Here is a 13,676-nt window from a genome sequence, read left to right as displayed (position 1 = left end):
TCAGCAGGTCTGTGCCTTTTCATGCAGAGCCCCTGGGCAAAATAGGCAGCAATTTCCTACAGTAAGATGAGATTCAGATGGCAGGCAGGCAGCCAGCCAGATGGAGGCTGTTGGGAAGTCAGGAGCCTGTTCTCTAGCCTTATAGGTGGGGTTTTCCCAGCGGACTTAAATGCCACCTTTCATCTTTGCTGCAGAAACAGGAGAGAATTCCTCAGGCATTTCCCTCCTTTGAGCCTTGCAGAAACTCAGCTGCAGCATCTGCAGGGCCAGGGGTAAAACAGGTTCTTGATTTGGAGCAATGTTTTAAAAAAGGGCAGGGTTCAGCTCTCGGCATTCTGTGCCTTGGCAGGTTTTTCAGCTGCTCTCATCCAGCTGGAGCTCTGTGATGCTGGTGGTTCTCCTGAAGAGCTGCAGGCTGGGTGCCTGATGGGTACAGCAGCACCTGCACAGCTGTGAGGCAATTAGATGCTAGTTAAAATTGCAGCAAAAGAAGCAGATAGGAAGAGGTGCTGGTCATTGCAGTGTGCTGGAGAGCACGTGTTGCTCCTGGGCCATGGGCTGGTCTGCTGCAGTCTACACAGGAGCAGCTGTTCTGAAAAAGAATTGTTCTTGTAATGAGCTCTTGGCATTTGGTTCCTCTGAGGTGACACTGCAGCCTGTCAAGCTCTGGCCCAGGGTCTGTGGCACTGTGCTGGAAGTTGGCCTGGCTGCAGCTTCTGTGTGACTGTGGACACCTCACACCCTTTGTCAGGCTTTTCTTTTTACGTTTATTTGGAATTTTCATTCGTGGTTCCCTTCTTTGCCTGGAGTTCAGAGATACCTGAAGTAGCTATGCTGGTGGTGGAGAAGAGAGATTGTTCTGTGCTGTCTCACCTTACTGGCTGTCTTTGCTTTTCAGAAAGTGACTCTGCATATAAAGTGGCCTAAGAACGTGGAAGTGGAAGGCTATGGGACCAAGAAGATCGATGCTGAGAGGCAGGCAGCAGCTGCAGCATGTCAGCTCTTCAAGGTGAGCTCCTCCTTAGCTTCTAGAAACAAGCACTGGGGTCTGCAGCCTGGTCCATTTTTTACCTTTCTTTTTGCCTCCTCACTTTCTCAGCAGACCTGTCTGTTAATAGTAGAGAGGGAAGTCTTGAGCTGTCTGAATCTGTTTGAGCTTAAAAGCCCATTTGCTTCAGCCAGGCATGAACTCACTGAATTCCTTGAGCTCTGGTCTTTGTTCTTGATGTCCTAGACCTTAATCAGCATCTATCTTAGTCCCAGCATCCATGGCAAGAATTAGAGCTTCCCTGGGGTGTATTTGCTGTTCCTGGTCACTAACTCACACTTCTGCCAGTCTGCCTGTGTGTATTTTAAGCTTTGTACCTTCAGAGGCTCATTTCCTCTTCGTGCAAGCTGCAGTGTGTCAGAGATGTGCTCTGCTTTATGGTGACTCTTTTAAAGTTACACCACTCTGCCACTTGTTCCTGGCTGGAGGTGATCAGTGTGTGTGCATGGCCAGCATCAAACAAGTGCAGCCAAGTTGTAAAGGTCATTGTTTAAGTTGGGGTGTTACACAGCAGCTATCTGAGAATAAATTGCAGTTTTAATCTGCAGCTCTGCCACTGACTCTTGCCTATTACCTTGAGCAGGTGAGGTTGCTTTTGGAGTTTCATCTCTGAAACAGATACTGCAGGTCCTTCCTCTGACCAGAAGAGAGCTTTCTGATTTGCTTCTAGATAGAGAAAAGCTACCTTTAGGAATAACTACTGAGTTTTTAAAGCCTTCAGAAGTAATGAACTGCAGCATTAAAACAAGCAGTTCTTTCAGCTGGCCTCTGTGCTTAGGCTTTTGTTTCTGTGAGAAACAAAATATTCATTTCATTGACTGACTTAATTCCACCTGAAGTGTGGTTGATGCTCATTCAGATGAGATTCATTGGAAATATATTCTTGTTTTATCCTCACTGGTCAATGTGCAACAAAAACATTTTTTTCCTGATTTTTTTGACAGCCTAGAAACTTTCAAAGGAAAAAAATTTCCACCTAGACTTAAAGTTCTCTACACATTTTGGGAAAATAGGTAAACAGTATTTTCAGTAGTGAACTGGAAAGAAAACCCCAACCTTGAAACTGTGGATGCAGCATGGAGAATTTTGAACTCTGATGCTCTGTCAACTAAAGCTGTAACCTAACAGAAGAGCCTCACGATAGGTTTGTCCCTTGGACAATGTTAGCTAAAGAAATAGCTACAAATGGTGCTTTAAATAAATAGTCACTGGATCAAGAGAAGTGAAACTGCCTGAATGTAGTGACTCTGAGCACAGCAGCTGGAAAAGTGAGTTCTTGCTGTCTTAGGCAGTCCTAGAGCACAAAATAATACAGTTTTGTCTGATGTGGGGCCATGGGGGGGCCTAAAGATGTAACAAATGTATTGCAGCAGTCTGGTAAGAGAATGGCAGGGGATGCACTCTAGATAGGTCTGGAGCTTCATGTGATTTCACTTGTAATTGTAGGTGGGAAGCTAGCAGTACTCAGGAACTCTTCTGCTTCAAAAACTGCTTGAGTAGAGAGGATGTAGGCATTGCTTACACAAATAACAGTTCCTCTGAAAAGAAAGGAGATGAACCATTCCCTGTGTTCTCGTGTCCTGTCACCCCAGATGATACTTGCTTGGGGCAGCCTTTCCAAAAAGCTGCTTTTCATGCTCTGCAGTGGGCTTCAAAGCTTCAGAGTTCTAAATAGAGTTAATAGTCTATAAAATACCAGTAAATCTTGGGCCACCCTTTCTAACAAGCTGTGTGGTGCTAAGCAGTTGTGCTCTGGGAGGTGAGGTTAGTGACCCTTTGAATCCCAGAGTGTCAGCTAGGAAGGGACCCCAAGGCCCATCTGCTCCAACCCTTCTCATATTATTGTTGATCTGAGATGTCTCAGCACCCCTGGAGCTGAGACTTCCAACTTTCCCAAGTGGGGGAATCCACCCCTTCCCCTGGGAGACCATTCCAAGGTCTGACTGTCCTCAGGGGGAAAAATTTTCCTCTGGTGTCCACTGGGAATGTCCCCAGGAGCACCTTGTGCCCATTGCCCCTTGTCCTGTCCATGGGACTCCTTGGACACAGGGAGTCTCCAGCTGCTTTGGAGCCCCCTCTAAGCACTGAACATGGGCAGAAGGTCTCCCCTGAGCCTTCTCCTCTCAGGCCTGAACAAACCTCAGTTTTCTCAGCCTCTGCTCATGTGTCAGGTGCTCCAGTCCTCTGATCATCCTCTCATGGACCCTCTCCAGCCTGCCCACACCCTTTTTGTACAGTGGGGATCAAAGCTGAACACAATCATCCAGGTATCTTCTTGGAGTGTTCTCCATGTCTTAAGAAACAACACAGGAGGAAAGCTTTCAGTTCCTGAAACTCCCTTTCTGTTTCCCTCATTTTTCTGAGGAAGATGAAGATTTCTTCCTGGGCTCCCGTGCCTTATCAGCTTTATCAGCTCCGCTCGAGTTTCCTGCAGTTCCCCATCTCCTCACTGCAAGGCACTAACAAGGCACTAACAAGGCACTTTTTTCCTCTTTTTCAGGGCTGGGGTTTGCTGGGGCCCAGGAATGAGCTGTTTGATGCTGCCAAGTACCGGCTGCTGGCTGAGCAGCTGGGCTGTCCCGACGAGAGGTGGTGCTCAGAGGGCAAGTGGCGCTCCAAGTCAGGACCCTCTCTTGCTGACTTGTCAACCTGCTGGCGACGGATGGAGCCCGACGACTCCATCCAGCCCATGGAGCAGGGCAGGATGCCCAAAGCAATGAGGAGAGAAGAGCTGGAGGAAGGGGAGCTGGAGGAAGGGGAGCTGGAGGAAGGAGAGCTGGAAGAAGAAGCGATCGATGTTTCCGATTATCTGCCCATGGCACATCAGGATGCTCGAACCCCGGGCAGAGACCCGAGGTATGTCTGCCCTGCTGCCTGCTCAGACAGCTCTTTTTGGCCATCCTGGTATTGGGGAAGGTGTTAAATCTGCTCCTTTTCGTCACCATGGGTGCTTCACAGAATCAGAAAGTGTCATATTGGAAGGGATCATCCAGTCCAACCTTCCTAGGGAAAAACGCAGTTTAAATAATACAGCCCAGCACCCTTGGTTGCTTGATTTCATGTTTTATGAGCATAGAATCATAATCAAAGCATAATTCTTTGATTTTTTTAATAGTCAACACGAGTAAGATCAATAAGGACCTGGTGGTGATGGTGGGTTTTAGGGATTCTTTGTATTCAAATTTTCTCATTAAATCTGTTACAAGCTGTTGATGTGATGTGGTTTGTAGTGCTAGTGTCAGAACTTGATTGCTTTTTTGTTAGGTGGTTTAACTGGGCTGGGTGAGTGCTCTATGGGGAGAGGATTTGAGCAGCAAGACACAGCTTGACTTTTCAGATGACCAAATTTATCTCTGCCTTGAGCTGCTCAGTTTCAGGGCTCAGTAGCAGCCTGAAGAGAGGCAGGTCAGAGCAGAGAGTGGGTATTTGTGTATCAACCTGTTCTCACCCTCCATCCAGCAGAGGAGGGAGTTCCATTGAGATGACAGATGACAACACTGCCATCCGTGCCCTGACGCAGTTCCCACTTCCCAAAAATCTTCTGGCCCAAGTGATTCAGATTGCAACCTCTTCCTCCACGGTCAAGGTAAGGCACTGGTGGACTGGCCCCCTGCCAGGCACCTGCAGGGGATAAAGCTCTAAAACTTCCAACTGGAATCACTTTGGATGCTTTTTTGGGCAGCTGAAAAGTGGGGGAGAGAAGGAGGTTGAAACTAGGCCTAGAAAAATCAGCCTGGAGAGTGAGAAAAAGACTTTGTGCTGAGAGTTGAGGAAATGTCTTAACAGAAGCATGAGGAATATTCTTACTTGAGGCTGAGGTGAGAGAGGAGCTGCTGTCTGAACAGAGAGTGATTTCTAAAGTGATTGGTTTGCATTTCCCCCTTATACCCACAACAAACCCAAGTTTGTGTTGCTCAAAGTAATGTGTAGTTTCTATGCTGATGGAATCTTTCCACAACTTGATTCTTGCCAGTACCCAGTGATCCTCCTCCTTGGTGTGTGTCACCCAGCTCCCTCCCAGACCTCAGAGGCTGAGTGGACAGGAGCTGTGCTCCACCCCTAGGATGTTCTCAGTGATGTTCTCCACTCAGCTGGCTGCTCTCACCTATGCTTAGCCTGTGCCTTGGGAGCTGGAGGGCAGTATTCAGGGCAGTAAAACTGTTCTAGTGGGCTGTTTAAAAAAAAAAACAAACAGCAAAAATACTTCCCCCCAAAAAAAACCTCACAACAACAAAGCAAACAAACAACCAAAATCAAATCAAACAAAAAAAACCCAACTGAACACCTACCCCCAGTAATTTAAGCTCACAAATATCAGAGTGTGTTTAAAAATGCTTGCCTAGTTCATAGAATCCCAGACTGGTTTGGGTTGGAATGGACCTTAAAGCTCATCCAGTCCCAACCCCCCTGCCATGGTCAGGGACCCCTCCCCCAGCCCAGGGGGCTCCAAGCCCCATCCAACCTTCAACACTGCCAGGGATGGGGCAGCCACAGCTTCCTTGGGCAACCTGGGCACCCAGGGGCTCAGCACCCTCAAATTCAAGAATTCCTTCCCCATCTCCAACCTCAATCTCCCCTTTCTCTCCAAGTTTTAACCCATTTCCCTTGTCCTCTCCCTACCCCCCCTTGTCCAAAGCCCTCCCCCAGCTTTCTTGGAACCCCTTCAGATATTGGGAGGTTGCTCTCAGCTCACCTGGGCGCCTCCTGCTCTCCAGGCTGCCCAAGGCCAGGCAGTCTCAGCCTCTCGTGGTGTTTCCCCCTCCCCACACCCCACTCTCTGCCCCACAGGAGTACATGCAGTTCCGCACAGTGGGCACCAAGACCAAGATCTGCAAGCTCACCCTGCGCTGGCCCTGCCCCATGACCTTCGCTGCCAAGGGCCGGCGCAAGGTGGAGGCAGAAAACAAAGCAGCAGCACTGGCCTGTCAGAAGCTGAAGGTAAGTGCACGGGGCTCCTGCATCCTGTGTCTATGAAGAGGGGCTCCTTCAGGCTCTTTGAGCCTGAAACTTTTTATCTGGGACTTCACACTTAATAAACCTGTGTTTCCCATCCTTGGGATTCAGCCCAAACTGCTTTTGTACCCCTCTAGTGTCTGATCTGTGATGACCCTGTGAGGGCTGTTGTGCTTTTTTAGAGCCCTCAGTGAGGGGATGTGTGAGGATCACTCTGGAAACGTTAGCCTGTTCTCTTGGCCACCTTGCTGCTGTCTGCTAATGCAATCTTCTCGTCCTCCTAAGTGAGACACACTGCTGCAGTCCTTTGGCTGCAGACTCCAGAGCCAGCAGGGAGGGAAGTCCAAGAAATAGTGTAGGACTTACTGAATTGGCACAATATGCTAGAACCACAACAAGAGAGTTAACAACCCTTTGCAAGAGGGGTTTGGGGTTTTTTTGATAGAACTGTGACTGCTCTTCTTCAGTGGGTCTGTTGAAGACCTTGTGGACCTTGTGCTGGGGGCAGGCAGCAGTTGGCTCCAGTGTGCCTGTTTCACTGAAGATCAGATGAGATCATGTCTTGTTTCTTACTGTGTGGATTTGGGACATGGGGTAGGAGTTTGCCCATCCAAACACACAGGACACATGTGCAGCAGTCTGGTGTCTGACTGTGTTTGCCTCTTCCTTTGCAGAGCCTGGGCTTGGTGGACAAGAACAACAACCCCCTCAGCCATGCTATGTACAACATGACTTCCCTGCGGGAGCTGGGGGAGAACCAGAGGAAGCCCTGCCACATCAAGGTCCCTGAAGCAACCCTGCGCAAGATTGAGAACTATCTGAACCATGTAAGGCTTCTGCAGCTGCCTGAGAACACCTCTGCTGATCTCATTTCTGCACAGGGGCCCAGAGCTTCACATCAAAATGCTGAGGGTGTCATAGTTTGCCACAGAAAATGCTGGGTCTCTGCTGGCCTTAGGGGAAGGGAGAACCTTTCTGGGCAGTAGACTTTCTCTGTGTCTGTGACAGTTCTCTGTTTGGGTTCTGGGATGTTTTGCCTTGCTGATAGCCTCCTCTGTAGGGTTATGGTTGTGTTAGTGCCCTTAAGCTCTGGTTGTGCCTCAGCTTTACAAGGACCTGGTGGTACTTGCACATTTCCCTCAGGACTCTCTCACAGCATTGCATGTCAGTGGTGGGTGCAGACCCAGAGGTACCTGCTGGTGCTTTCTCTCAGGGGATCCCTCTTCCTGGTGGGCCTGTGGTGAGCAGACACCCACGGGAGCTGAAGCAGTGCTGAGAAACAGTCCCTTAGGAGCATTTGCTGTCAAAGCAGGAGTTAGTGCTGCATTAAGATGAGCCTGAGCGTGGCTCACATACAAATGTGTGTGATTTATTATTGAAGTTATTAAAAACAATGCCTGTGTTTGGAAGCTGGCAGGTCCCTGAAGTCACTCTACACTTGGGCCCAAACAGTGGAGATCTCAGGTGATCTTTAACACAGCACTAGTGAATGCCTCAAAAAGCCAAGACTGCACTTATGACAGCAGCTGCTTCTGGGTGACCCAAGTCATTCTGATTTGGAGTTGGACCTTAAATCCTGATGATTTCAATCCCTGATTTGTGTTCTAGACAATTCCTGACCTATTCTTGCTCCTTTTAATTCTTCCTGTGGGATATGGGACTGGTGTTTTTTCTTTTGCCCAAACAGAATGTCTCTGGCTTAGCTGCACACTTAGAGTTTGTGCAAGTTACAGGTCTGGGCTTCCTGAGGGAGGGCAGAGTGCTGTAGCTTGATAGTTTCCAAAAGTCATCACTTGCACAGTGTGTAGCCTCTGACTTGCAGAGCTTACATCACTGGTTTGTGCCTGTCAGTTCAGGCATCAGTGCTAATACTGCTCCTAAAATAAAGGAGGAAAAGGCAGGAAGCTGCCTGAGTTCATTCTCACTTGAAAGAACCTCAGCTCAGAATCTGAGTGGCTGCATTACCTGAACTGAAGAGGCTTTGGCAGAGCTTGGAGGCTACAGCAAAGCTTCGTGGTGACTCCAAAGCCAAAGGCTGAGTCTGTTCAGGCACTTGCTTCTTTCTGTCCTTCTGAGGACCATTGGAATGGGCTGCCCAGGGAAGGGGTGGATTCTCCATCCCTGGAAATATTTCAAAAGAGCCTGGATGTGGCACTCAGTGCCATGGGCTGGGAACCACGGGGGGAGTGGAGCAAGGGTTGGACTTGATGAGCTCTGAGGTCCCTTCCAACCCAGCCCATTCTAGGATTCTGTGATTAATCTCTGTCCCTGCCAACCTTCTCCATCTCTCCCAGTATCCTGTGGACATCAGGGAATCCAGGCCCCGGATCGCCGATGACATGATGAACCTGAGCAAGGAATCTGGTGCCATCAGTGATGCAATCACAGGGAAGACATACATCCCCATGCTGGAAGCAGAGGAGGTCCGTCTGAGCCAGAACCTCCTGGCCCTCTGGAAAAGGAGAGGATCCTCGTGGCAGGAGAGCCACCCGCTACCAGTAGATCCTCATAAGGACACCATCCTGTCAGCCATCGAGCAGAACCCCGTGGTGGTAATAGCAGGAGACACGGGCTGTGGGAAAACCACGAGGATCCCTCAGCTCCTGCTGGAGCACTACATCCTGGAGGGCCGCGGCGCCCGCTGCAACGTGGTGATCACCCAGCCCAGGAGGATCAGCGCCATCTCGGTGGCCCAACGCGTGGCGCAGGAGTTGGGTCCCAACATGAGGAAGAACGTGGGCTACCAGGTGCGACTGGAGAGCAAGCCACCTGCCAGGGGAGGAGCTCTGCTCTTCTGCACCGTGGGCATCCTGCTGCGGAAGCTGCAGGGCAACCCCAGCCTGGAGGGGGTCAGCCACGTGGTGGTGGATGAGGTCCACGAGCGAGACGTCAACACCGATTTCCTGCTCATCCTGCTGAAGGGCATCCAGAAGCTGAACCCCGACCTGCGCCTGGTCCTGATGAGTGCCACGGGAGATAACCAGCGTTTCTCCCACTACTTTGGGGATTGCCCCGTGGTGAAGGTGCCAGGTTTCATGTACCCAGTGAAGGAGTACTACCTGGAGGAGATCTTGGCCAAGCTGGGCCGGCACCGACACCGGCACTACGAGATCAAGGTGGGTTTCAGCTCTTTGCCTTGGATGAGGAGCTGACTCCTGGCCTGCCAGCAGGGGAGAGGTTGGGCCTGGAACTGGTCCCTCTTCCCTGTGGTTTTTGGACAGTGTTTGCTTAGCTTTAACTCCACATCAACCCTGGTGAGGTAAAGTCAGCTTAGTAGAATCCCAGCGTGTTTTGGTTAAATCACAGACAAAGATGACTTCAGATTTGGGTCTGAGTTACTTTTGTCCCTCTTTAAGGTGAAGTTTGTTTATGTTTGAGTCAGCCAACAGCTGGCTGTACTTGGATGTACATACACAGACACAGACTTGAATGTCTGCATACTCTGGGCAAGCCCAGTCCCAGACTAGGGTGGTTATGGCTTAGAGCAGTCTGCTACCAGTCCTGCATGACTGAATTCCCTGATTGCTGCTTTTTGCAGCTATTCCTCTGGAAAATGCCCTCCAGACACATGCTCTTTGCTGTGAGTTATCTTACTTGACTTGTGGAGCATGGAGTGACAGAATTGTTGAGGTTGCCTACAACCTCTACACATGTCCTAGTCCAGCCTGCTGGACCAGAAGCTGTCAGCCCATTTCTCCTGAGGTCCCTCCCAGTGGCTGAGCAACCATCTGGTGCATCAGCCACCTCTCCCAGTTTTGTATCAGCAGCAAACTTGCTGAGGGTGTCCCATTGCCTTAGGGGTTATCTTCTTGCTGTTGTGGCTGGGTTTTTTTTTACCTGTGCTTTTTTGAGATGACCTGGTAGGACTGCTCCAAATTACTGAGGTGGAAATCTGCAGCTCTCTGCCTGGTGGATTTGAAATTCTGGGTGCATATGGCACAGTTTTGTCCACAGAAATTTTTTATAATTTTTTAAAAATTATTTGTTAGGTGCTGTTCTGTAGAGGTACAGAAATCCCAGCTTCCAAATCTGTCTAACTGCAAAGGGACTGTGTATTCTCACTGCACAGCAGAGGAAGCTGGCAGCAGTTGTGATCAGAGCAGGTTCCAGATGGAACCAAAACCAGGCTCCTGAGGTTCCTGGCTCCTAGTTCTGGCCAGGCTGTCCAAGTACAGGTGTTTGCTCTCTGCAGAAGGTGCTCTGGGAGGCTGTGTGCCTTTCTGCTGCCTGCTAGACTGCCATTCACTTAACCTGCCTGTGTCCTTCTGTTTTATCCAGCAATCAGATGATGAATGTGTCCTTGATCTTGATCTGATCACCGACCTTGTTCTCCAGATTGATGCCCATGGAGAACCAGGTAGGTTCTGTTTTGCCTCCTTGCTCTTGGCTTTTGTTTGAGGGGAGGGAAGTGAACCCAGCAGAGAAAATGTGATGCTGAGCTGACATCTGCAAGGCCACCTCAGGTTCCTGGTGAACTGGGTGGTTTCAAACAGTGTAGCATGAGCTAATTTGGAGTCTGGATAACACAGCATCTGACTCCTCAGTTTTAGTGTCCTCAGATACAGCTGTTCCTGGGGTGAAGGCCAAGACTTTTCTGTGCTCCAGCATTTGCAGGCTTGTGCTGCACAATTTTGGTATTTTCCATTCCTGTTAAATACCTTTGCCTGGCAGGTGATGTTTTTGTGAAGAAGGCAGGACTCTCTGATTTCTAAGACTTTTAGGTGGGTCAGAGCTAGTAGAAGGTAATCACCCTCAAACTAACAGGTAGCCTGGCTTCTTTCTGGCTCTAAAGCCTTGCCCTGAGGAGCTCACAAAGCAGGTACAGCACAGCAGGTATCAAATCTAGGTGAACATTCCCCTGGGTCTGACAGGGCTGTGTCTGTCATTTGTTCATGATAAATATGATGCAGTTCTCCTCGGGGATCACCCGGCAGGAGACATCCTGGACCCTGGCCCTACTTTTCTTTGAGTTTCCTGGCCTAAAGCTTGCTGTGGGGAAATACCAGGTGTCCCTTTTGTGCAGCAGCAGCAGTTCCAGTGTTCTCAAGTCTTGCTCTGTTCCAGGTGGGATCCTCTGCTTCCTCCCTGGCTGGCAGGAAATCAAAGGAGTGCAGCAGCGCCTGCTGGAGATGCTCGGCTCTCAGAACAGCCGCTACCTCGTCCTGCCAGGTGAGCTGGCAGCTCCAGACCTTTTCTCCCCAGGATTCAAGGGGAATGGAGAGCCCAGGAGACTCGATGAGTCCCTTCAGCTTGTTGTGCTCTGCTGCAGAGTGAGCTTGGAGGCTCTGGTGTAGATACCTGTGGTGTGATTGTTTGTGTTGAGCACAAATGGCTCCTCCCAGGAGGGGCCATCCAGACCTGTGTGTGATCAAAGGAACAGGCTTCCTCTGTGCCTCCAGCCATGCCAAATTAGGCTAGGAGGAAACTTCTAAACTCCTCATTGCTGGAGCCTACAGAGAAAAGATCTTCAAGACCTGTTTTGTGGGATGGAAATGTCCTCTGCAGCTCAGCTGTGATCAGAGAATTTAGTGCTCTCGATCTTGGGAGGGAAATTTATAACAGAAGCCACTACTACTCTGCAGGGCTCCAAGATTTTTAGGGGTTGGTTTGTTTGGTGTTCTTTTTTTGTTGTGTTTTTTTTTTTTTTAAATAGTCCTCCCTATTCAATATCAAATAAGGCCAGCCAGGAGCACAGCTTTAAGCTGCTCAGTTGCTAATAAATGCAAGTGGTGTTCTGTGAAACCTGCATTGTTCTTGTGCTCCCCTGCTGTCCTGTGCAGCTGCTGGGAATTTCTCCCCATCAGTGATCAGTAACAAGGCAAGTACATGATGTAAAAGAGTTACAGGCCTTTGCTGGTCACCATTTTTGACCAAGTGACAGTGAGGATACCCTGTTTCCATCACCAGAGGCAGGGGAAATGAAAGGGGGAGCTGCAGAACTGGACTGTGGGAAGGACTGGGACTTCTGCTTGGGGCCTGGGGATGTTCTGGTGGTGGCATCACCCTCACTGGGACAGGAGTCATCAGAGCTCCTGCTGATGTAGAGCCATAGGTTGAAACAAGTGAAATGAGGCCTCTCCAGCTGATGTGTGGAAGGGTTTTCCTGGGGTCTGGCTGGCCAGGAAGTCCTAGCAATGACCATCAGTATTACAAGTGGTGTCCCCATCCCTGTTCCCCATTTCTGGAAACAGGAGGTGATGGTACAGAAGGGCTCAGAATCTGCCCACCTTGGCCTTGTACTGCAAAGCAGCTCAGCAGGGCAGGTCTGACTGTTTTTTTTATCTCCTAGTGCACTCCAACATCCCCATGATGGACCAGCAAAACATCTTCCAGCGGCCTCCCCCTGGTGTCAGGAAGATTGTCCTGGCCACCAACATTGCTGAGACCTCCATCACCATCAATGACATTGTCCATGTGGTGGACAGTGGCACGCACAAGGAGGAACGCTACGACCTGAAGACCAAGGTACTGGTGCTCCCTCACCTCTTGGGTGTTTTGGGACAGACTGGAGCTACTGGATGTTTTTAGAGCAGCATTTGAGGTTCCATTAATGGGGTGATAGAGCTGCTTCCCATTTGCCACTGGGGCACGGCCACTGTGTCCCTGTTTGGGGACAGTGTTTGCCTTTGCCAAGCTCCCTGCCAGGCTCCCCACTGACAGGCCCAAGGCCAGGGTTTTCAGAGAAACTGAAGGCAAATCCATCACTGCCCAGGCCACCCCCAGCCCATGTCCCTCATCCCCACATCTCCAGGGCTCTGAAACCCCTCCAGGGATGATGGGGATTCCAGCCCTGCCCTGGGCAGCCTGGGCCAGGCCCTGACAACCCTTTCCAGGGAGAAATTCTTCCCCAGCTCCAACCTAAACCTCCCCTGGCACCACTTGAGTTGTGCCCAAAGTTCCTCTTGTCCCATCCCTTGTTCCTTGGGAGCAGAGCCCGACCCCCCCTGGCTCCAACCTCCTCTCAGGGGGTTGCAGAGAGCCAGAAGGTCTCCCCTCAGCCTCCTCTGCTCCAGGATCAACACCCCCAGGGCCCTCAGCTGCTCCTCACAACTTCTCCAGACCCTTCTCCATCTTCTCCAGCCCCTCCTCCATGCTCTCCAGACCTTCTCCTTGTGCTCCAGACCCTTCCCCACCTCCATTCCCTTCTCTGCACACTCTCCAGACCCTCAATCTCCTTCTGCTCCTGAGGGCCCCAGAACTGACCCCAGAATTTGAGGGGTGAGCTCAGCAGTGCCCAGCCCAGGGGATGCTCCCTGCCCTGCTCCTGCTGCCCACCCCAGTGCTGGTCCCAGCCAGGATGCTGGTGGCCACCTTGGCCACCTGGGCACACCCTGAGCTCCTGTTCAGCTGGGTGTCACCCAACCCCCCCAGGGCCTTTTCCCCCGGGGCACTTTGCAGCTGCTCTGCCCCAAGGCTGGAGCAGTGCCTGGGGTTGGGATGCCACTTCTTACAGGGCCAGGTGACATTTCACACCTCGGAACATTTCAACCCTTTTATGTTTGCTCGGGTTTAACCCAGTTACCTCACAAAGCAGACCCTGCAGTGGCTGTGCCAGCACACAGCAGGACTGTGTGGTGGGGGAGGCAGGGACCATGCTCTGCTGGCAGCTCCTAGCCCAGCAGGGTGATGTGGAGCCAGGGCAGGTGTCCAGCAGATGGCATCAGGGTCTCATCCA

The 13,676-nt window shown here is 50.7% G+C and overlaps 1 protein-coding gene across 5 annotated transcripts in view; it reads left to right on the top strand.

The window, feature by feature from the left end:
• Positions 1-13,676, top strand: part of DHX30 (DExH-box helicase 30) — a 38,004-nt gene that overhangs the window by 17,207 nt on the left and 7,121 nt on the right. For 3 of the 5 annotated variants that reach the window (XM_071734482.1, XM_071734479.1, XM_071734481.1), the window contains 9 exons: positions 899-1,009; positions 3,549-3,904; positions 4,511-4,634; positions 5,837-5,986; positions 6,676-6,828; positions 8,296-9,117; positions 10,280-10,358; positions 11,066-11,170; positions 12,291-12,466. In XM_071734482.1, coding sequence (XP_071590583.1) covers positions 899-1,009; positions 3,549-3,904; positions 4,511-4,634; positions 5,837-5,986; positions 6,676-6,828; positions 8,296-9,117; positions 10,280-10,358; positions 11,066-11,170; positions 12,291-12,466 — 2,076 coding nt within the window. Of the gene's footprint in view, positions 1-898; positions 1,010-3,548; positions 3,905-4,507; positions 4,635-5,836; positions 5,987-6,675; positions 6,829-8,295; positions 9,118-10,279; positions 10,359-11,065; positions 11,171-12,290; positions 12,467-13,676 lie in introns of all 5 variants that reach the window. The other 2 variants (XM_071734478.1, XM_071734480.1) reach the window with 1 other exon arrangement.

This window comes from Heliangelus exortis, chromosome 2, assembly GCF_036169615.1.
Source record: "Heliangelus exortis chromosome 2, bHelExo1.hap1, whole genome shotgun sequence".
NCBI lineage: Eukaryota > Metazoa > Chordata > Aves > Apodiformes > Trochilidae > Heliangelus > Heliangelus exortis.
This window is presented reverse-complemented; position numbering and strand designations above follow the sequence as displayed.